General features: G+C 51.7%; 10 protein-coding genes across 10 annotated transcripts; 6 read left to right on the forward strand and 4 right to left on the reverse strand.

The window, feature by feature from the left end:
- Window positions 1-302: 302 nt before the first annotated feature.
- C7974DRAFT_208293 (uncharacterized protein) lies at window positions 303-1,614 on the reverse strand. The gene is made up of 3 exons (XM_046136909.1): window positions 1,017-1,614; window positions 638-970; window positions 303-587 (listed from the first exon to the last, which is right to left on the reverse strand). Exons 1-3 carry the CDS (start codon window positions 1,426-1,428, stop codon window positions 328-330), a joined length of 1,005 nt encoding a protein of 334 aa, XP_045996616.1. The 5' UTR covers window positions 1,429-1,614; the 3' UTR covers window positions 303-327.
- A 907-nt stretch (window positions 1,615-2,521) lies between these two features.
- C7974DRAFT_312989 (uncharacterized protein) lies at window positions 2,522-4,011 on the forward strand (the record flags this gene model as incomplete). Its single annotated transcript, XM_046138385.1, has 2 exons — window positions 2,522-2,765; window positions 2,867-4,011. Coding segments are annotated over 2 exons (1,389 nt in total), but the record flags the coding sequence as incomplete, so codon positions are not given.
- Window positions 4,012-4,436: 425 nt separating this feature from the next.
- Window positions 4,437-5,672, forward strand: C7974DRAFT_396815 (uncharacterized protein). The gene is made up of 2 exons (XM_046142117.1): window positions 4,437-4,948; window positions 4,996-5,672. The coding sequence occupies exons 1-2, from the start codon at window positions 4,885-4,887 to the stop codon at window positions 5,256-5,258; spliced, it is 327 nt and encodes a 108-aa protein (XP_045996618.1). The 5' UTR covers window positions 4,437-4,884; the 3' UTR covers window positions 5,259-5,672.
- Window positions 5,673-6,525: 853 nt separating this feature from the next.
- C7974DRAFT_396817 (kinase-like domain-containing protein) lies at window positions 6,526-9,529 on the reverse strand. Its single transcript, XM_046142118.1, has 3 exons — window positions 9,343-9,529; window positions 9,210-9,296; window positions 6,526-9,158 (listed from the first exon to the last, which is right to left on the reverse strand). The coding sequence occupies exons 1-3, from the start codon at window positions 9,402-9,404 to the stop codon at window positions 6,611-6,613; spliced, it is 2,697 nt and encodes an 898-aa protein (XP_045996619.1). The 5' UTR covers window positions 9,405-9,529; the 3' UTR covers window positions 6,526-6,610.
- A 232-nt stretch (window positions 9,530-9,761) lies between these two features.
- C7974DRAFT_377293 (Nse4 C-terminal-domain-containing protein) lies at window positions 9,762-11,387 on the forward strand (the record flags this gene model as incomplete). The annotated part of the gene is made up of 3 exons (XM_046140342.1): window positions 9,762-10,269; window positions 10,320-11,159; window positions 11,209-11,387. 3 exons carry the CDS (start codon window positions 9,762-9,764, stop codon window positions 11,385-11,387), a joined length of 1,527 nt encoding a protein of 508 aa, XP_045996620.1.
- Window positions 11,388-12,545: 1,158 nt separating this feature from the next.
- Window positions 12,546-13,622, reverse strand: C7974DRAFT_313463 (CVNH domain-containing protein; the record flags this gene model as incomplete). The annotated part of the gene is made up of 1 exon (XM_046138412.1): window positions 12,546-13,622. The coding sequence occupies one exon, from the start codon at window positions 13,620-13,622 to the stop codon at window positions 12,546-12,548; it is 1,077 nt and encodes a 358-aa protein (XP_045996621.1).
- Window positions 13,467-14,021, forward strand: C7974DRAFT_208343 (uncharacterized protein). The gene has a single exon (XM_046136913.1). The coding sequence runs from the start codon at window positions 13,664-13,666 to the stop codon at window positions 13,967-13,969; it is 306 nt and encodes a 101-aa protein (XP_045996622.1). The 5' UTR covers window positions 13,467-13,663; the 3' UTR covers window positions 13,970-14,021.
- An 803-nt stretch (window positions 14,022-14,824) lies between these two features.
- Window positions 14,825-15,862, forward strand: C7974DRAFT_377295 (uncharacterized protein; the record flags this gene model as incomplete). Its single annotated transcript, XM_046140343.1, has 1 exon — window positions 14,825-15,862. One exon carries the CDS (start codon window positions 14,825-14,827, stop codon window positions 15,860-15,862), a length of 1,038 nt encoding a protein of 345 aa, XP_045996623.1.
- A 1,088-nt stretch (window positions 15,863-16,950) lies between these two features.
- Window positions 16,951-18,304, forward strand: C7974DRAFT_208393 (PUA-like domain-containing protein). Its single transcript, XM_046136914.1, has 2 exons — window positions 16,951-17,231; window positions 17,289-18,304. The coding sequence occupies exons 1-2, from the start codon at window positions 17,062-17,064 to the stop codon at window positions 17,950-17,952; spliced, it is 834 nt and encodes a 277-aa protein (XP_045996624.1). The 5' UTR covers window positions 16,951-17,061; the 3' UTR covers window positions 17,953-18,304.
- C7974DRAFT_208319 (Alpha/Beta hydrolase protein) lies at window positions 18,030-20,234 on the reverse strand. The gene is made up of 2 exons (XM_046136910.1): window positions 19,507-20,234; window positions 18,030-19,450 (listed from the first exon to the last, which is right to left on the reverse strand). The coding sequence occupies exons 1-2, from the start codon at window positions 19,895-19,897 to the stop codon at window positions 18,108-18,110; spliced, it is 1,734 nt and encodes a 577-aa protein (XP_045996625.1). The 5' UTR covers window positions 19,898-20,234; the 3' UTR covers window positions 18,030-18,107.
- Between the last annotated feature and the right edge of the window lie 901 nt (window positions 20,235-21,135).

Raw genomic sequence — 21,135 nt, forward strand, 5'->3', positions numbered from 1 at the left:
AAGAACAGTTCCGATATCTCTTTTGATTGAACAGCTGCAGATCAATGACTGTGTGCTCGTTAAGACGAATGTTCAGATTTAGCGGGCAGCAATGAGAGCATCTGCGGGCGTTATTGAGAGAGCAAACGCCGATACCACTTGGTAATATGTGTACTTTTTGTTATTCAACGCATGTGAAAAAATGGCTTGAGCTCCCTACTGACTTTACTGGGTTGATTAGTGGGAGAAATAACAGATATCTAAACATCGGGTTCTGATGACAGATAGTGGAGGAAAACAATGTATTATGTGTACAGAACTATGGAATTAATAAACCAGATGATTGTTTTAGTTACCGGTAAACTCTCTCGTGAAGAATGCCTTGAGCGTGAAGAGCTTGGTCTCATCACCAGACTTGCCGCAAGCTTCAGCAGCTCTCTGCTTCAGATCCGCTGCCGTATGACTGTCAGTCTGTTCACCGTAGTAAAGCCCACCGGACTCCTGGCAGAAGGCGAACATGAGCTTGACCGTCTCCAGTGCACGGACACCATAAGTATTGAAGTCGCGCCAATCTGGGATCTCCTCGAAGCGGGCCTTCTTGCCAGTGACTACTATATGTCAGTTCTCGATTTGAGGCAAATTGACTAGTGATGCAAACCTCGTTCGAACTCTTTCATTGTCTCTTCGAAAGATGTGACCTCGCTAACGGCTTGCACCAACTTCCCATTCCACTTTGCAGGGTCCAGGAAAATTCCGTGTACGATATCGCCGTAGTCTTCCGCGATTGAGATGAATGGGATCTCTTCTTTGCCACCCCATTTCGGCGACCGGAACACCAACGTGCCGTCCTCAGATGGGATGTAGGGAAAACCACCGAAGACTGGTGCCAGATCCTTATGGGTCCAGTTCTCGTAATAGTCACCTGGACCTGCAAGAACAACGTTCTTGAAAGCTCCAGTAGCTTCAGCATACTTGCCAATGTCGCCTTTGTCTAGATCCTATCAGTGTCCGCATTGACATAATCAAATTACACGTACCATCGAATGCCGGGTTCGCTACTTTGCCACCTGTAATCTCCTTTGCACCTTTGAGTCCGCTGTACACGAACACCTGTACACCGGCTTCAACAGCTGCGTCTACAATCAACTTGCCCTGATCAAGCTCAGTCTTTTTGAAGTCAGGATCTTCGTAAATGGGGTCATCACTGTTTGTGTTGACGAAGGCACCCCACGAGCCACTGAAGGCTGCGACCATGGACTCCTTGTCCCATCCGTCGGCCTTCACGACCTCAACACCAAGGGCAGAGATCTTCTGTGATGAGTCGCTCGAGGGGCTGCGGGTGGTTCCACGTAGTGTAAACATTTTTGAATTACTAGCAGCTAGACTCCGAAGGACAGACGAGCCTTGTGCGCCCGTTGCGCCGAAAACGGTAATCAGTTTTTGGGACATGGTGTTGGAATTGGTAGAGTAGCTGGAACGGTAATCAAGTTGTGTTCGAATGAAGCATATTGTCCTCCTGAAGCTTGCGATTTATATAGGTAGTTCCCACCGTGGCACACTAGCTGGCCACTGCAAAGTACAGCTGTAAGCTCTCGCGTTCAAGATTCGTAATAGAGTCAAGGACAGATTCTGGTTGGCTACGAAAGGGACCAACGCTCTAGGCAGCGACAACACTGGAGCTGAGTGCACTTTGTGCAGTGGAACTCCGCACAGTCGATCAGTAAACACAGTTCGCAATCCTCGTACAGCCACTCCGCACCAATGGGGTGGTTCGCAGGCTTGGTGTGGCTTACCTAAAAGGCGACTTGGCGGCGGAATTCGATCACCAATGCGACTTTACTAATATGTGACTCATGTCCGATGCAAATGCACGTGACATAGGTTTCGCACCATGTACCCTGGTCGTGGTTTTGTGGAACGGTTTATGATGCAGACCGGTATCCGAGCTGGCGTTGTGAGAAGCAACCTGAACCCACCGGCAACTCAGGCTAGTCGCTGGTCTCTCCGGCGCCGGCTGTGCACTACCTACATTCGTCATATGTTCATCGCACACTCGAGTCGTAGAGTGAACGCCTAAGGTCAGAAGAAGCAGGACCCAAATCAACGGACGCATGTGCGGGATCACGCTCCGCCCTTGCAGTAATACAGAGCAGCTTCAGGCGAAGAAGTCCTGACAAGGTTGCCGCCAACACATGTACGGATTCTTGGCGAATGACTTTACGATGGGCTGCGTGGAAGAGGAGCCGTCAGGCCGACGCTGCCAAGGAGAGGATCTGATAAAAATTTGCTGCGGATCTGATAACCTTGCTGGTCTGCGCCAATCGCATCTTCAGCACACCACCCCGTAACAGAAGTGGATGCTAGAACAATGTCAGAGCTGCCGAAGCGTAATTTGTGGACTGACTGTTTCCGAAAAGGTAGCCTGTGACCGATACCGGTAGAAAGCGGTCTGCGCGATAAAACGCCGAGCAGGTCCTAATCTAATCAGATCATCTTTTCTATTTCCTTTCCATCCCACTTGTCTTTCCTCTAGAATCGTTATCAGATCAAAATTTTCACTATGAGAATGCCCAACCTCACAGATGCCATTGGTGGTATGTCGCTATCAACACCTCACCGCATTCTTGTTGTCGGTTGTGCCTACGGAGGCATTGCAGCAATTGTCAACCTTCTCGAACTGTCCAACGGCAAGGCAAGACAGCCCATCTACCCAGGACCAGATTTCAAAGGAGTAAAGAGCAGACGAGGTGTTGAAGTCACCGTCATCGACGAGCGCGACGGATACTGTACGTCATTAATCTCTCAGCCCCACTAACCGAGGCTTCAACAAGTGTTGTCTTTGAATTTTTCCAGCAGCAGATCGTGTACTGACAGGGGTATTTTGTAGTCCACTCGGTGGGAGCTCCGCTTGCCCATGTGGCACCGAAGTACACAAGTCACATGTGGAAGCGCTTCTCGCACTTGAACGAATTGAAGCAGTCCAACTTGACATTCAGACACGGCTCAGTCAAGAGCATTGATCCTGAGGCTAAGGTTGCCGAATGGTCTGACCGCAACGGCAAGACTCAGCAGCAAGCGTATGACTATCTTGTAGTGGCTACAGGGCTCAAGAGGCATTGGCCCGCAGTCCCAAAATCGGGTAGCTATGAGGATTATCTACGAGACGGAAAATCATTCATCCAGAAGATTACAGGCGGTGATGAGTCGCAGCACGATGGGCGACGAGTAGTCGTCATCGGCGCTGGCGCTGTTGGAATCGAGTTCGCCGGCGAGATCAAGCAATATTACCCAAAGATCGGAGTCACGCTTGTGCACTCTCGCGATCAGGTCCTGTCATCGGAGCCACTGCCCTCAGAGCTCAAAGATCGTGTGGGGACCATGCTGAAGGAAGAGGGTGTTGACGTCGTTCTCGGCAGCAGAGCTAAGATTGAGGAGCTTTCAAACGGTAAATTCGAAGTTACCCTGGCGAACGGTGAGAAGATCACAGCAGACTTTGTCATCGATTCGACAAGAAAGGGCGAGCCTACGACTGGCATCCTCCCCGACGCCTGTCTGAACAAAGATAAAGAGATTGTGGTCAAGAACAGTCTCGTGTTCAAGGAAACCATCCCCAATTCCACATACCACTTCGGTGTTGGCGACGTTATCCAATGGACGGGCATCAAGCGTGCTGGAAGCGCTACGGTCATGGGTCAGGCCGCCGCGATGAACATCTACTCGTCGATCCTGAACTCCGAGCTTCCAGACACTGCATCAGACTCTGATCGCTACGAGCAGACGGAGCTTCCATCATGGGATGCCGTCATTGGCATTGCGGTTGGCAAACAGTGCCTTACGTATGATCCCAAGAACGGTATCAAGTATGGTGTCGAAGTTATGCAGAGCTACTTCGGCGAGGATCTGGGCTGGGCCGCGAGTTTGAAGTACATGGGGCTGACAGATACTATTGACCCCGTCGAAGTCGAAATTAAGGAGCCAGAAGCGGCGAAGCTGACAGAAGTTGGCATTCAGCCCGTCGGCATCGCAGCATAGATTACCGCTGCGACACTTGTATAGCGTTACCCTTCCATTTCAGTGTATTCAGATATTTCGACACGTTGAGCAAAAGTGTATACCTTAAAGTACTATTCCAGATAGCCTGAATTAGATACCAGAGTCAAATCCAGACAATTGCAACGAAAAACCTGTTAGTAGTGCATTTAAGAGAGTAGATCTGAGCATAATGTAGCTCGGGACAAGGATCATGAGGAGCGGGCGCGGAGATGAAGGTGGGGCTCGCTAGAGTGAAATGTCGCGTCATCGTCGCGTTCCAACACCACTCCTCACCTTACAGTCAGTGTGGGCACTCTTACATGGGCATGTTCAGATAGTTACATCTCGCCGGTGCTTTATTTTCTGTTGGAGAGATTGGTTGAAAAGAGCTGGTGTGCTTGTGTCATCATCCTAGATAAACAAACGGGCCTTTCGATGCGGCATCAAAGTTAGTATAGTTAAGTGTGCAGCCCAAGTCTGCGACCGAATAGCCCCTTTTCCAAGCACTTTCAGCACCACTGGTAGCGGAGGAATCTCTCGCAGAGCCCACAATGACGGTATACGGAGGAGGAATTCCTTCCCCAGTCCCTAGATCCTGGGCTTTGGGTCGTGCACGTTCGGCTCAACGGTCGATCTCCATTGCTTTCTACCCAATTGTGGTCCGTGTTTGGGCACGCAAAGCTTTTGGACTCCTGCGGGTAGACTGCAATTAGGTACATGGAGTTCAGAGCCTTGCGGAGATAAAAGACTCCCATCGCAATTATTTTGACGGCGACATTCAGTACTCGCTATCTGCAGAAACTCGATCCTTTAGTCTGGTGTTGTTCAACTGACATCGCGACAAAATTCAACAGTATTACAATTTCAACGGCGATGAGTGACACTGAGTCAATCGATGATCTGGACAGAATCGCGCTGCTGAAAGCCGAATGCCTACGTACGTTGCATCGACTCAAGACCAAACTCGTAACTTACACTCGCTAGAACAAGCTACGAACGTCACAGGCTTGAAAGGCAAGAAGCTTGAGGTCGTTCTACGGCGATCTTCTGAGCACGAGGGCGAGTACTACTGTGCGCTCAGAGGCCGGAGTGATGGCAAGTACTTGAAGCTTTCGATGAACAAGGAAAGAACATACCCCTCGCATATCGAAGCGCTTGAGGAGTACTTACGGTTTGTGAGGAAAATGAGGAACGGGTGTAGTTTGTTCGGATCATCGCCAAAACCGAGTAGAACGAAATCAGCCTGAAGGGGAACACTTCCGATGTGAGGATTTGGAAGCGGGTCAACGCAAAAGTCGCCGTAGCCTCAACAGTTGGGCCGGAAGAAAATAGAGTCACGGCAGTAAGAGGACCGATGTGAGGGCCTAGAATGCAGACTCAACGGCCTCGGGAGCTGAACAGACGATGAGGGAATGTCGATACTGTACACCTGTACCTGAATTGGCCCTAGCCTCAGCGGACAGGGCTAAGGTGGAACGTCCCACGGCGATCGAACGGAAAGAGGAACGTTGCGATAACGTGTCTGTAGTGCAGACCCCAGAGCTCAACGAGTCGGAGAGAAGACAACGGGATGGTGACACTGGACGTCTGTGCCTGGATGCCGTGTGGTGTGGCACTTAAGTACACCCGACGGGCACTCATCTTGCAATTTTGCACCTACTTCCAACGTGAGCACACCTGCCGTATGGTTGTATATTGTGTGCCTGGTAGAGGGCCAACCTACATGCAATGATGACATCGCAGCCAAACTCATATCGAAAGCTTCCAAAACATGAATACACAGACCACATATTATGCTAGGCTGATCAGTGTCGATGTTGTCTCTCAGTTGCGGAATGCCGTCGTCCTCATGAGCAACATGTCTTACCGTACTGAGCACAACCAAGAGGTGTGGCAGAACGCGCAGAAGCTTGCAGCAGCACTACGTGAGAAGCCTCCACGGCTGGCAACGATGCAGGTCGTCCTATGCGATGCTCTCGATGTTATCAGTGAGACTAGTCTTCTGGAACGGAAGTACTCTTACAACTACACAGGACTTACAGACGAAGAATCGCTTTTGTGTAAGAAGACGGTGGAAAATATTGAGTCAAGGCTACTTCAGTACCCTCCTACAATGGCTGGTCTGCCTCTGGTCTACCATGACACGGTCACTATGTCGAGTCGTGCATGGTTGAACATCAGGTCGACGACCGGGACTTTGGGATCGATTTCCAGGACTGGGAGATGCACGCAGTTGCCCGGGTGGCATCTTACGTGTACACGCTTGCAACGCAAAGTGATCGATTCTGCGCTCCAAAGTCCTGGGGCTCGTGGAGCTATAACCTATATCCGGCCGACTTGCTGGAGTGTCTTGGAGAGAATTTTGCTAATAAAGGTCAGGGTAGAGAGTGCAAGATGCTGGAGTAAGTCGAACAATCTATCCGAGCCTGGGAAGAAGACCAGATCTGCGTAGTATATTGCGGGAGGAGTGTCAAACGCTCGTACATGCACTTGATAGCTGTACTCATAAACACACCGAGACCGAAGGGCGTGTCACCCCTGCAAGCGGTTTGTCAAGCGTCCAATTGCAACCAGTCCAGTCGCAATACATACTCCGAATCTACTTTCGCCAATATGTCTGCACAAACTCATGTGCCCAATCGATAACCCCTGCTTTCCAGTCACCCATGCTCTCTTCCACAAGTCTTTCGAACATCTCCGCTGCCTCGCCTTCGCTCTTACCCATCCACATACGCTCCTGTACTTTCCGTACTGAACCCTCACGCTCGACCTTGATATCAGGAATGTTAGCGCCTTGCATGAGCGCAAACAAGTTCAGTAGCAGATTGGAAGATTTGCGCAGCGTGGACCAGGCCGTGAACGCATACTCCTTGAAGGAAAGATAATTAGGGTGCGTAGCTCCACCCATTCCTTCGATCATCTCGCGACAGAGTTTCATCTGTGGGGCGAAAGGCTTGGGGTCGCGACCGAGGATGTAACCGAAGTCGACGTGGAAGAAAGCTCCACTAGGTGCAATGAGTAGGTTGTCCAAGTGACGATCTCCAACACCGAGCAGGTATGTGATGACGCAGTAGCCCGCGCAGCTCTTGATGTATGTGTCCATTGCCTCCTTTTTGACTCCGAGGTCAGCGTTTGTGTCGGGGTTATTGGCGCGCAGGTACGCAAGAAGTGACCCCTTGTGCTTCTGGCATGCTGCTGCAATACTCATCGAGGGCACGAACTGAAAGGCACCGGCCGAGGTGGAGGTGGCGAGAATACGATACGGCGTAAGTCTCAAGTCGAGATTCTCTTTGCGAAGAAGTCGATCCATAAGCGTGATGATCTGAATTACGAGTTGATCCTGGCGTAAGTCGTCGCCAAACTTAAAAATAATCGGGTATTTCTGCGAGTGACTGGTACGGAAGTTGAGGACTATAGGCAGAAGGGACGACTTCAACACATTGCAGTTCTCGGGATCAATACCAGTAATGTAGACCGAAGGATCCAGTGGGAGAGGTAGTGGCTCGAAGTTCGTCAGCTCGTTCTTTGGATCGGCAAGGGCTTTCTTGAGACGAGCCAGCTTCGTGACTCGATCACCACCGCCAAATCGCACGTCTTTCGAAATCTTGGCCAAAATAGTGAGAAGCTCGCCTTGACGACGGAAAGTATTACGAGTCTCAACTCCCTCTGGTGTTTTCTCGAGCTCAACCATGAAGTCATATTCGACCTTTGCGAAGAGATCGCGGTGTTCAGGTTCTTGATCAGAGCTCATATCGCTGATCTCGACCATGAGATACCAGTGGAAGAAGTTGCCCAGTGCGAAACTGTTCGCTGCTCGTGTCACAAGAAAGCGCGCAAGAGACGAGTCATCACCCTCCCCGGCTGCTTCATACTTGAGGGCTTGTACGAGCTGGAGGAGATATAGCTGCAACTCTTCATCATCGGCCTTCTTAAGGCGCTCGACAGCGTAGCTTCGCACAACCGGGTGGTCGAAGTGGGGACCGAGTAGCTCCAGCGCGTCATCTACATCGATTTCTGCCCACTTGTCGAGCAAAGGTGCAGCCTGACGCGCTTCTCTTGGGTTCTTCCAATTTACGCACTTTACAAACTTGGTCAAGGCGCGCTTGTCGCGAAGCAGAAAGTATCTGAATTTCCAGATGTCGTCCCTTTCATGTGACGTGATCTCTTCAAGTGGACCTTTGGCCATCAACAAATTCAGCTTGTCGCGAACATGCACGTTAGGCTTTCTGTCGCGGTCCAGCGAGTCTGTCTGTTGGCTGCGCATCAACTCTCGATGCTTGTCTTCGGCTGGGTTGACCCTTCGCCCAATCTCAGGATCGTATATCTTGATGAGCCGGCCAGCATCGGCATCACCGTACCCGACGCCATCGACATCTATGTCGGGTCCAAATGACACTTCCGGTGGTGGACGCAACCGGATATCTGACTCTGCAGGTAACCGTAAGTCAGAGACGGGTGGCGGAGGATACTCTACGTCTGTGTAGACAATAGCATGATCGAAGCGCGGAAACTCGATGTCGAGATAGAATAACTCTAGATCATCTTCATGATCATCAGTGCCGTTGCTGCTACCGTTTGTGTCTTTCCTGCGGTTGAGGGCAGCGGCCTCGGCTTTCAGCGCGTCGCTGCGAATCTTCATCATCTTCTTGTAAACGAGATTGTCTAGCCATGTGTTGGTTGGCAAGTCGCCCATCTCTTGCTTCTTCAGCAGATCTTCCAGGCGCTGCATCTCAGCAATTTGCTCATCGACTGTGTCCTCCACTGCAGGTGCTTTACGGTTTCGTCGCGCTGGCGGTATGACTGACGGTGTGGTAGTACTTGACAGGCCATCTGCAGCCTTGTGACGGTGGATCCTGCATCGCTGCCGGCCCTTCTGTAGTGTGTTGTCCTTGTCGAACAACGGTATGGTGGTGCCGCCGAAGGGTACAGCATGCATGTTCGAGTCGGTATCTTCTAGAGGCGACAAATCCCATAAAGTTATGGCGAGCTGCGCAGAAGCAGGGAGGTTGGCGTAGGTGACGGGCAGTTCGAGCCATTCGTTCCATATGCGCGCATTCTTGAACGACTTGTAGGCGGTCTGGACGGGAATGGTAAGAGGCTTACTGTCAGCCCAGATTTGTGCTGTCACATATAGCTCAAAGTGAGGACTAATAGCATCAGCCGCGCGCTCTCCGGCTCCGGCCTAGGCGGTCACTTACTTGATGTTGGAAGCTCGGTGCCGAAGGTCTGGCCGCCTGAGCAGCACCGAGTACGGTATTTGCTTCTGGTTCCCATCTAGACGGTCTCTGCCATCTCTTAGCTGACGTCGGTCACAGCAGTGTAGAAGCTCACATCTTCACATGCACTGACAGCTCGGTCAGGTCAAGTGACGTCGCGAAGTTGAAGGCTTCCATCGTGAGCGGTGAGGAAGCTGTGCGCTACCGCTGTCCATAGGCGCGCGACACCGACGGGCTTCACCCAAAGCCCTGGTTGCTCCAGAACAAGCGTCAAGAAGTCTCCCGGTTGCGAGGTGTGAAACGTGGGGTGTGGCTTGCTTGCCCGCACGGATGCACCTGCTCCACTGAATGGCAGGGGTACGCGTTCGAGCGTTCACACGTGACCAATGACGCTCCGCACTTTCTTCGCGAGATTCGCGCTAAGCAAACGGCAGCCGCGTCCTGGCCGGGCCACAGCCTGTGGTGCCCGGACGTCAAACATCAACACCGCCCTTCCTTCGTTATTATCTGTCTTTCAGCGCAAGACAAGCCGTCATGGCGCGTCTCAACACACATCTCTCGGCCACCCCTCAGGCTCGTGCCTCAACAGTCGATTCCTTGTACCGTGACCCCTCAGTCGCGCCTCACAGCCACAGCCATGCGCGTGTTTCCACATACTCAGTCTTGAGCCCGTCGCAGTCGTCCGATAAGGAGAACATCTCACGCGAGAGCACGCCGCAACCACCGAAACGCAGGGGCCTCAGTAACGCGTCTGGGCGAATCCCAACGCCCGATACTGGCTCTACAACCAGCGACACCAGCAACAAACGGAGGCGGACCGACAACTATCGTCAAACTGGCAACTCCGGGTTATACGAGGATGAGGATGAGGAGGAAGATGAAGACGAGGAAGAACAGGAGCAGCGGAACCCGCGGAGGGCACCGACTACCCAGCCCGAGGAAGATGAAGATAGCCAAATCAAACTCTACAATCCCAACCAGGATCCCGAAAAGCGCCGCCAAGTCCGCTATCAGCTGCGCGATCATCACCGTCAGCTAGAGGGTACGCGACGCCAGACCTACATCTTCTTGAATCACGCTGACATAGCCCAGAAAATCGTGACACATTCATTCAAGCCAAGAACAATGGCTTGTTCGAGCTGCTCAAGAAAAACGACTCGACGTTTGGGAAAGTGAGGCAGACCGCAGATGCGACAGTCGACTCCAGGTTTCTTGTTACTGCGACAGATATGGCCAACATGAAGCTGCAGAAGAGTTTGCACGGTAGTGGTGGCGCTGGTATTGATCTCGATCAATTCGTATCGAAGTGCATATATTTTATGAAGTCCGGTGGTTATAGACATGGCGAAGAAGACGCGCCAGCCATAGCGGTCGCAGAGGATGAAGAGGAAGACACCGGCGATGGTCTTGATTGGGCCTTATTCGGGCGACGAGCCTGTTTTCCGAGCAATAAGCGACCACCCACGTCGAGTTTTCTTCTCGGTCCCTTGTCAGTGCAGAAGAAGGTCAGAACCACACAACGACGAGCAACGCAAAGAAAAGGTCCTGTCGGCCCCGCAACCAGGCCACATGAAATTAAAGAAGGCGATATCACGCAGTCTGAGAATACCAATCTCACACATCTGGTCAAGGGCATCAAGTCGAGATTGGAGCAGCACTTGGAAGCTGCAGCAGACGCTGCGGCTACTGAAATCGAACAGCTGACTGAGGATGTTGGGGAGGATTCGATAACAGAGGAAGACGAAGCTGCTGCGTTTGCCAGGCATCGTGTTGCTAGGACACCAGACGACGAGGCTGGCGTTCACTTGTTCGACTTCGCCATCAATCCGCGCGACTTTGGGCAGACGATCGAAAACCTATTCTACATTAGTTTTCTGGTAAGAGAAGGCAATGCGCAGATTATTAAGGACAATGATGGGCTACCACTGCTCCGTAAGTCAGTATACTCCTTGATCGCGAATATCACACTGACACGTTATAGTACCTGCTGCCCCCCGAGGCGTCACGGAACAACGAGATCAAGGCGCACAGAAACACCAAGCTGTGTTCAGTATCGACTACCCAACATGGCAGATGTTCATCAGAGCGTACGATATCAGGGAGCCGCTGATACCGCACCGGGTTCAAGAGGAGGATGGTGGTGGTGCCCGTTGGTATTGAGCTCGACGACATCGTACATTGTTTTACCTCTCTTATTCCTCATGATTTCCATTCTTCAAGCATCTTTCTGGACATTGGGGATCACGCGGCGAGATTTTGGGAGCACGGACCGCTCGATCTGACCGCGCGACGAGGTGTATGTGTTTATATGATACCATGATGAGCGTTCTTCCTGCACCTTAGCTCTTCCTATTTCTTGATACCCAAGATCTTGCACCTATCTTACACTGCCTCCTTCAGTGGCCTATATAGAGTTGAGGGCATCGCAATATCACGCATAACAGTCGTCTCCACGTACGTGTTTCTTTTTTGCTTGGTAGTCATCTTGAGCAACGGTTCCTTTTCACGCTCGCCTCGCCATGGCGCACGCATTGGCCTATGTTGTCTTTGGATGTACGTGTGAAGTTATCAACAAGCACGCCTTGTACACGCAGTAGTAGATTGCAAGGCAAGGCCGTGTGCTACACCGGTCAAACTCAACCACTTGCGACATAACATGCGCTTGCCTCCGCGTAGCTCGTAGGCTTGCGTTTTAAAGGGGATAGATGTTATAGAGTTCTCTCCAGGGATTCTGTGAGCTGAACGAAGCCACGCGAGGGTCCATGTCATAAGGAGTGCATTCGCAACATTTAAATTTCATAGGGGAAGAATGTGTTGCTGAGGAGCAGCCGAGAAGAAAGTCGAGAATGATGTATATGTTCTTCCAATTCATTCGGTCCCAAAGAGATTCGATGGGTTCAGAGGATGGAATTTTGGTGGACCTGAAGAGTAAAGTTGAGTGATCTCAAACAAGGATCAGCTCCATAGCGTCTTCGAGGATCATTTAAGTTTGAGAAGACAGACAGAGTCAAGGTATGCATATAAACTAGAAAATCAGGGCCCTGTCGACCTTTCGGCTTTGTGTACCAGCTTAAGAAGCCAAGTAATGACAAAAAATAATTTGAATTTATGGCATGTCACAAACAAGGCCGAATGCAATGCAATATCAGTATTCTTCTACTCCGACGCGTTTAACATGGTCAACCCACCCGACGGAAGAGAGTTTCGACGATCACAATTGCAAACATGAGATCTGAGTTAACAATTGAGCATTGTCATTCAATTCTTTTGATTTGGTGTCTCGTCATGTATTCATACTGTCACTTTTCCTCCAGCGGATTAAACAAACTCCAAGCACCCGTTCTTGTTACCGATCCTCTCATCAAGGTTGAGAGTCCTTGTGTGCCACGAAGGACCAAGGTCAGCGACAAGCTCCTGTCCACCATGCTGCAGCCTCACATTCCTGGCCGAAGCACCGAAGTTGCCTCCACCACGGCTGCCACCACCGGGGATCTGAAGATTCTGGCCGGGCCAGATCTGGTCGGGGTTGGAGATGTTGTTGTGCCTCGCAAGCTCTTCAAATGAGCAATGCGAGAACCTGCCCGCAATGGCTCGGAGTGTATCGCCCTGCTGGACAGTATATGTTTGGGCGCCGTTGCTGCAACCTCCCGTCCAGCGGAAGCTGCCATTGTCGTTCTCGATGAACTGGTTCAAGTTGATCGAGCTGGACTGGTACGAGCCATCGGTGCGGGCGCATTGAGCGTGGAGGGTGAAGTCGCCGTGCGCGTCGATACGGATATCCCTCGATGAGGCAGTGAAGTTGCCCCCGAAGTTACCACGCTCGCGGCTGTCGCCACTGTTGCGGCGATTCTGGTCGTGCTGGGGTGGTGGGCCACCGTGATGTTGCTTGTTGTACTTCTCCTTCTCCTCCTGTTCCTTCTCCCACTTCTTCTTCTCATCGCGATCATCCTTCCAGTCTGAGACCGCGTCCTGAGCCTTGTGCCCGGCGAACGCGCCAGAGAGGGCGCCGATGATAGTACCTGCGGTACCGTGGCCAGCTTGGTTACCTAGCTTATGTCCACCAAAGGCACCTGCGGCACCTCCAGCGAGGCCGCCCATGACACCACGGTCGCCCTCTGGGTCGCCCGCACCGCCGTACTGGTTCTGGTAGCCCTGGTTCTCGGAGTTGCGGCCTCCGTTCGAGGAATGTGCTGCAGCAGAGGGGTATTGCTGGTACTGCGGAGGGCCCTGACCGTAGCCTCCTTGACCGCCCTGCTGACCGCCGTACTGTTGCTGGCCATTGTTTTGGCCGTAGCCATTGTTGCTGCCCTGGTTGTAGAACTCGCTAGCCTCGCCACGGTGCTGCTGCTGACCGTAGCCGCCTTGCTGGCCGTATCCATCTTGGTTGTAAGACATGTTGAGGGTTTATAGTAGTAGAGAATGAAAACAGAAGTGGTATGTGCAAAATCGCAGCGAAAACCTCCTTACTGACCTTAACTTTATATAACCCCTCTATGCCCCTCTATGCCATGTCATCATGCGCAGTGTCATCATACGAATCGCACGAAAGCTGTCTCAACAACCGGCCGACACCGCCACTCTCACGGCGACATTGTGGGGTGGGACAGCAGTGCTCGTCACATCGAGCCCATCCCAGCCACAGCTTAGCCAATGGGGCCGGTACTCTGAGACTGAGGCCGCGTTCCGTGGTCAATGCAACGGAAGAGTCGGCGGCGATGTGGTCGAGAACCGAGGCCACGTAGCGACGACAGGGCTACCAGAAATGCAGGGTCTCAGTGGTGGATCCTAGCGTGATTCTTATTTTTGGCTGCTGGAAACTGGCTGTGTCGTTTGTGCACCAACCTCTTACCTACAACTCCACAGAAAACTCCGTAGTGGTCCGCGTCGATTGCGAGATGAACGTGCGCAGGTGACGTTGTGTGGCAGTGCTACGTTGCTTGTGTACAGCGTACTGGTAAGTGCACAGCCACGTTCTGAAATCAAAGCTCGTGCTTTCAGAGCCGTTGAGAACGGTGAAGATTTGCAAGGATTTACACAGTAGAGAACACCAAAAAGGTGGACGTTGGCAGCAGAGCTGCAAGAAGCAAGAGCGGTGTCATTATGCTTGTCGTGGCGCCCCCCTCTCATCGCCGATCCTGAACCTTTCCGAGTTCCCTTCTCCAACGCCGTCTTTGTTCATCTCTTTTGTGTTTAACTTTCTTTGGCCGACATCACCTACAAGGACTCCTGGTTGTTTTCGCGATCTTACGCAAGGTGATCCGTACCTTTGTAGATCATGCCCATTGAAAAGTGACGGTATGGCCTCTGAAAACCGGAACACCGGCCCTGAATCATGGCGACCCAGCATCCCCGTATCGTGGACACGATCAGAGTGAGGCTACCGGTTGTTCTGTAACTGGCTCGGCATCTGAGCTGGCGAGGTAAAGTATGGCGAGCGTGCACGAGCGTTTTCGCAAATGAGCGTTTCACCGCCTCCCGTTCCGAGCATCACGTGACCTTGACTTTCTTATCTTGAGTCAAATGCGCATCTTCTTCAGTCTTTATACAGGAACTCGATGAATAAAAAAGTACTGGAAGTAAGGCCAGTCCTGGCTCGAATGGACTCGCACCACGAATGTCGCAAATACATTACCTCTACGCCAAACAACAGCCAAACCAGAAGTCTCAAGCTCCTTGATCTTCCCCGAGAGATTAGGGATCAGATCTATGGCTATCTCTATCAGCCAGTCCGACTAAGATGGGAGCTTAACAAGCACGATGTGCATTGCGTAGCGATCGATGTACACAAGGCCCCAGTCCCAGCCGTGCTTCGAACATGCACGCGCCTACAAGAAGAATACCAGGAATCACGACTACTTCGAAGTCTGGCAGCGACGATATCAACTACCCGGGCAACGAACCACGAGACTGCCGCGTTGACTGATCTGCGGTGTCACGCTGTCGAAGGATCAATCATCATGCACGCCGAACCAGCCCCAATTGAGCACGTTGCACATCTTCTGGCATCTATCAAGGACCTTACTGTTCTGGTGAACAACAAGCGATCCATGACGGACGATCCGACGATATGGAGCGAAGTGCGAACCCTCGAATCACTGCTCTCTCCCTTTCACCAGACACTGACCACTGTTCGAGTGGGCATTCATCAGTGGCAGGACCCCAATCCATTGCAAATGAATTCTCGGCGCGAAATAAAAACCTTTATGGACCCGGACCTGAGTACCGCCAAGTTCATGCCTACCCCAAACACGACATTCGTAGGCAAACCCCTTGTTCAACAAGCAGCTGGCTACCGCCCGCAGCTCGTCCTCCTGCAGCCCCATCCCTCAAATCAGAAAGACCTCTTGGAGCGCTTCCATCGCCACAAAACTGGTCTATACGTCTACAGCAACGAGTCTCATTTGCGACTTGTCAAGGACAACTTGTATTGGAGTGACCAAGAAGCTGTTCAATCGTTCCCGATGATCTGCAGTTGGTTCAATATGCAGAGATCGATGAGCCTGAATTTGAGAGATCGTTTCGATGCGTACGGGATTACGGATGCGTGGATTCAAACCGAGTATGGACCAAACGTGAGGAGGATGTTGGAATGGCGGGACAAGAGGGGGTCAAACGCTGTTGAATGGGAGACTTGATTAATATTGATGATGAGCTGATGGCGTTCGCATTGTTCTGTCACTGCGTGTCCGCCACCAGATATAGAGTCAGCAACAGCACTGTTCAACAATATTGGCATCGAAGCCTCGAGAATCATACACCAAAACGCTCGATTCTCGTTACAAATGCGGCACAACCGGTATCCAGCTATCATTCCCCTAGGCGTGTGTGTCGGAACGTCGAGTCGCGACGCGAACACTTCAGTATTCTTCCACTTGATACCAGCAGTAGATCCTACGATCAATGCCTCAATGACATGGTATGCTTTCAACACTGAAAGCCAGATGGAGGTTTACTGGATGCCTTCAGAGCCATTCCATCAAACTCTTTTGGTAGGATTTGATCTCTACCCTGTTCTTCAGACATGGCGGAACGAAAAGGCTTTTCTTGCTTAGCCATCCCTTGTCGTCATCCTGGCTGCGGAGCGCTGCTTAGGCGGACCTTACAACCAACAAAAACCGGTAGCGCGCTACTGTTGCGGCCATCTGATCGAAATATATACGCGAGCGAGGTCAACTGGTCCTATTGTGGATGGTACGCCACGGCAAACCTGAAGCAGCACAAACCATCCCAAAGACTTGAAAGTCAGCGATCGCGCATGTGTATCCCACTGCAGAATGTAGATTATAGAAGCTCTCTTGGCCCCACGTAATCCGAGCTGCTGATCGGAAGGCAAACGGTTTCGTCCGTGGTGTCGAGTGCATCGAATAAAGGTGATGAAGCAGGCTCCGGTGGGAGCAAGGACACCGACTGGGTGTTGCAGTCCGAATTTATTCAAACATAGTTTAACTAAACATGGCTAACTATGATGTCAATAAATAACTTTTCCAAGCCGCTATTACAATTAAAGAGCTTCCCTGGAGGTATTCATTTTGAGCGAAGCAGAAGTGCTGTTTTTGCTTACGAAGACCTCTGAATGCAGTTGTGTCGATCTAGGGAGACAGGATCGGCGTCTCGCGGGCAAGGAACATCCTGTCAGCATCCTGTGGGTGTCCTGCAATGGCTTTCCAATTTCAACATGAGTCTGCAGATATATATACTTAGGTGCTCTCGAAGCTCTAGATCTGAACAACCAACCGGGCCTGGAAACGACCCTGTGTTCTCTGACCAATCATGACATTCCACCTCGGACTCACCTTACACTCCAACCCCAACAACTAGCCATAACGCGCTCAAGATGACGGCAACGCGTCGCTCAACGCGTCAAACACCTTCATCAGCCCCAAGATACAATGAAGACAGCTCACCGTCGTCTGAGGAAGCAACACCGAGACGCAATGCTAAGAAGACGACCCGCCAGAAGCGCGCACGAGAACAGGATGCGGAGGAAGACGTGAATGGGGCAGCGTGAGTACCTTCGAACGTTTGCTTCCTGAACACACCAGTAAGCTGATACTGCGGCAGTCAAGCACCCCCCAAGAAAAGCGCAAAATTACAGTCAGGATCGAAGCCAACCAAAGCCGAGCTTAAGCAACCGAAATCGAGTTTAGCACCCGCAGCCTCGACGAACGAATCGAATCGCGACTCGGACGGCCATCAAGAAGTCTACTGGCTTCTCAAGGCCGAGCCATTGCCTCGATATGAGAACGGCATCAATGTCGCCTTCTCCATCGACGATTTGGCTGCTTGCACGAAGCCAGAACCTTGGGGTGGCGTGCGCAACCCTCAGGCGCGCAACAACATGCAAGCTATGCGAAAGGGCGACCTCGGCTTCTTCTATCACAGCAACGCGAAGCCATCTGGTGTTGTGGGCATTTTGCGTGTAGTGGAAGAAGCGAAAGTTGACGAGACAGCATTCGACAAGAAGGATCCGTACTATGATCCCAAGAGCGACAGGGCGAAGCCGAAGTGGTATTGCGTGGGTGTTGAGTTTGTCAAGAAGTTCGACGATATCGTAGACCTTAAGAGCATTAAAGATAACGCAGCAGCCGGAGGCAAGCTGCGAGACATGCAGCTGATTACAAATGGGAGGCTGAGTGTCTGCCGCGTTCGCAGAGAAGAATGGGCATATATTATGAATATGGCCGAGAGCAAACAAGAGCCGGGCCCTACCGTGGACGGACATTAAGGACCAACTACCAGTCCACCTGTGTGGCACGTTTCACTATTGATCCCCATCATGTAGAATATTTCCGGTTCCATTGCCTAGGACTCTCGTTCCGAGGCGTCGCATCTGGTCCGTTTCTAGCTTCACGACCTGCTCCAAAGCAGCAAGACCGGCGGTCAATACTGGAGGTCTCGAATTATTTCTGGACTGTTGAAGAATGCACACCTCTCAACGAGCTTCTGATGCTGCACCACCTCAGGCGAGCTCACACCGCTCAATGGCCACCAGCCCTCCCACGGCCCGCCAATCGTCATGACGTGAGTCTGATCCGGGGCATTGTATGCGTCAAGCCAGCCTTGTAGAGTATTCTGCCCCTTCTGCGTTGGGTTTCCGTCCGCTGCAAAGGCACTCCACGATCGGCTCGCGCGTTCCTGCAAAGCATAGTCCGACTCCGTCAGAATGACGGGGTTACCGGAGTTGTTGTATGCCTCCACATTGCCGAAGACGTACGCAAACTCGGATGTGTGAACGCGTCCTAGATGCGATACGTTGATGGTGTGTTCCAATATCGGTTCGAGGATCGTCTGATTAAAGTCGTAGTAGAAGACCGACGGACCGTGCTCCTTGTGCATTGCGGCGCCCAAATGAAGTGATGGGCAGACCATCAGTATATCCCGGAAGATACGCGCTGCTCGATAGAATTCTGCTGTCAAATTTGTTCCTGATGGTGGAGCGAACTCAGCAACTGGATACAACTTCAAGAGTGCTTTCAGAGACTGCCTTGGTAGGGCTGGAAGGTACAAGCGAAAGAAGTTGTATGTGTCATCAGCTGTAGCTATGCTGACGTTGGTGTAGAAATTCATGTCGTCTTGCGTCCAGCCTGTCGTAAATGTCGCATTTCCAAATCGACCTTCTTCAATCAGTTCACTCGGAGGCGCAGGCAGGAAATCACCGTCAACCACCGGCAGCCATATGTCACCAACGTTGTGGCCAATATCGCTTGCATAAGTGGTGATCGACGCATTCAACAGTGTGTCGGTGTCCATGTCGCGCAGACAAGCAATCGTCTCTGAGGCTTGAAGATCGGTCGCATTGCAGCCAACGTAGTCTACCAGGGCAGACATTGCATCTCTTGAGAAATTCCCGGTGATGCCAGGCTCAAGAGATTGCGACTGTGCGATACCTTTTCGAAACGGCAAGGGCTTTGTTCCCCCGTAAGCGAGGATGTGCATTCCAATTGCAAGGCCACCAGAAGACTGTCCAAAAATGGTAATATTCTCTGGATCACCGCCAAAGATGTCGATATTATCGCGGACCCATTCAATCGCAAGGCGTTGATCCCGAAGTCCAGCATTCTCACTGCCCTCTTGTCTAAGGAAGTCTGACTGCGCGAATCCGAAGAAGCCCAGGCGATAGTTCATTGCCACATGGATCACTGGATTACCGCCCTCGACGGACTGACGGACTAATCCGTCAGGCTTAAAAGTTGGCTCCATGTTCGAACCCCACCAGAAGCTGCCTGTTCGTTGTCAGTTAGCCGTCACAATCTTCATTGGTTCAAAGGTCTCGACTAACCGCCGTGGATCCAGACCATTACCGGCAATTTTAGGTGCGCATCTGCGTCGTCGAGCCTCGGCCTGACGATGTTTAAGTTTAGACAGTCCTCGGAAACTTTTGTGATGTTGCCTTGACCCAATGGTGGGGACGATTTTCCAAGCGGCTGTGGACAGGCGGCTCCAGGTTCTGTCCCATCAATAGCCGACCCAGGAAGTGGCACATATGGGCGGGGAGGTTTGAACCTGTTCTCTCCGCTTGTGTCTTGTCCATATGGTATGCCATAGAAGTGTTGTATGCCATCGCGCTCCAGACCGCGGTACGTTACGCCGCCAGAAGTATCATCGATGTGAAGCGCGCGAGCTGCAACGCCCATGCCCCATACGAGGCCGACCAAGAGATAGGCCTTCATGGTAGTGTCAAGTGCTTGCTACACCAAGTCGGCTTAAGGTATCCTTATGTATACTGCGCTGTTTGTCGGTTCGACCTTCTTACGTTTGCCTGTCCCTGTGGAGAGCTGTTTGCTAGGCGCCGCGCGAAGTAAAGTAAGGGAGCCAAGACGCTCTTATATGTCTCGTAGCTTCATTTCGCGAGCCGTCTCTCACTAGTAGAACAGCAAGTGAGAGCAGACAAGATGTGAGTTGGTATGACATCAGCATTAGGCAAGGCCTGCATGTGGGCTGACAGGACCTGCTTGAGTTGGTGTTGAGACCGGGTATAACTCTCTGGTATGTTGCTTGTGTGGAGGTCTCTAACCTTTGAGCTGGTCTCGGCAACCCTATGCAATCGTTCCGCAATAGGCAGGTGCAAGGTGTCCGCCGCGGAGTAGCCATCCCTACATGCCCCAGCGGCCCGTTGTTGTTGCACAAAGCCGTCTGCGATCCCTTGGGAGCAGAGCCGATCAGGTACCGGGCTGAGCCGGATGCACCACGATGACGAGGGTTGGATGGGATTGGTGCGGGGATAAGCCAACGCGCCCTGAGTTCGTCATAGAAATTTATAAAGTTTCTCGCATATGCACAGGGCGACCCTTTAGGAGGACGCGAGGGTAGACATTGGCCAAGCCAGGGCGGATACGCCAAGATGTTGGACGTGTGTGCGGGTACGCGCAGTCACCTGATGTACCTTCCTGGACAGCCTTCGATATTCTTGCACACTCAGTGACGAATATCCGAGCTAGCTCCGGAACGAGTGATACGCTTCAAACTATCGTCGACCCGTATCTTTAATTGAGAAGTCGCAGATGCAGATGGTGCGCCGCACCACAGACAAATGTTAATCAGAAGGCATTGACACCTAAATAGGTACATTTACAATCGCTACTTAGGTAATGCCTCCTTTGCGTGCACACACACAATCCTGCAACATTAGAATGCGTCGTCAACATTCAGATAGGTATGTTGGCAATGACCGACGCGACTCCAATGCACAAACGTCAGGGTAGGTACTGAGCTTCTGTATCCCGGCGCGAGTCATGCAGCACACGTTGCTCAGACGTCAACAAGCAGTACCAAGGCTTCTTACAGCTTGACATAATGCTTCTTGCGCACGGTGCAAATGATGCGTCAAGATTTCCGTAAAGCTCTTCAGGACGCGAGAGTTTTTGATTCGAATTGCCGCTCTTCAGTCGAGCTTGATGATGAGCGCATC

This window comes from Boeremia exigua, assembly GCF_020726555.1.
Source record: "Boeremia exigua strain MPI-SDFR-AT-0100 chromosome Unknown C7974scaffold_7, whole genome shotgun sequence".
Classification (NCBI taxonomy): Eukaryota; Fungi; Ascomycota; class Dothideomycetes; order Pleosporales; family Didymellaceae; genus Boeremia; species Boeremia exigua.

What these genes read in the sequence shown, in the direction of transcription:
- C7974DRAFT_208293 (XM_046136909.1), bottom strand. Translation starts at nt 1,428, where the DNA reads ATGTCCCAAAAACTGATTACCGTTTTCGGCGCAACGGGCGCACAAGGC. An exon ending in AGCGAACCCGGCATTCGATG is followed by an intron (nt 971 to 1,016) that starts GTACGTGTAATT and finishes GATAGGATCTAG; the next exon opens with ACAAAGGCGACATTGGCAAG. An exon ending in AATGAAAGAGTTCGAACGAG is followed by an intron (nt 588 to 637) that starts GTTTGCATCACT and finishes GACATATAGTAG; the next exon opens with TCACTGGCAAGAAGGCCCGC.
- C7974DRAFT_396815 (XM_046142117.1), top strand. Translation starts at nt 4,885, where the DNA reads ATGAGTGACACTGAGTCAATCGATGATCTGGACAGAATCGCGCTGCTG. An exon ending in GCTGAAAGCCGAATGCCTAC is followed by an intron (nt 4,949 to 4,995) that starts GTACGTTGCATC and finishes TACACTCGCTAG; the next exon opens with AACAAGCTACGAACGTCACA.
- C7974DRAFT_396817 (XM_046142118.1), bottom strand. Translation starts at nt 9,404, where the DNA reads ATGGAAGCCTTCAACTTCGCGACGTCACTTGACCTGACCGAGCTGTCA. An exon ending in CTGTCAGTGCATGTGAAGAT is followed by an intron (nt 9,297 to 9,342) that starts GTGAGCTTCTAC and finishes AAGAGATGGCAG; the next exon opens with AGACCGTCTAGATGGGAACC. An exon ending in CACCGAGCTTCCAACATCAA is followed by an intron (nt 9,159 to 9,209) that starts GTAAGTGACCGC and finishes TGATGCTATTAG; the next exon opens with TCCTCACTTTGAGCTATATG.
- C7974DRAFT_208343 (XM_046136913.1), top strand. Translation starts at nt 13,664, where the DNA reads ATGTGCAAAATCGCAGCGAAAACCTCCTTACTGACCTTAACTTTATAT.
- C7974DRAFT_208393 (XM_046136914.1), top strand. Translation starts at nt 17,062, where the DNA reads ATGACGGCAACGCGTCGCTCAACGCGTCAAACACCTTCATCAGCCCCA. An exon ending in GAAGACGTGAATGGGGCAGC is followed by an intron (nt 17,232 to 17,288) that starts GTGAGTACCTTC and finishes ATACTGCGGCAG; the next exon opens with TCAAGCACCCCCCAAGAAAA.
- C7974DRAFT_208319 (XM_046136910.1), bottom strand. Translation starts at nt 19,897, where the DNA reads ATGAAGGCCTATCTCTTGGTCGGCCTCGTATGGGGCATGGGCGTTGCA. An exon ending in AATGGTCTGGATCCACGGCG is followed by an intron (nt 19,451 to 19,506) that starts GTTAGTCGAGAC and finishes GACAACGAACAG; the next exon opens with GCAGCTTCTGGTGGGGTTCG.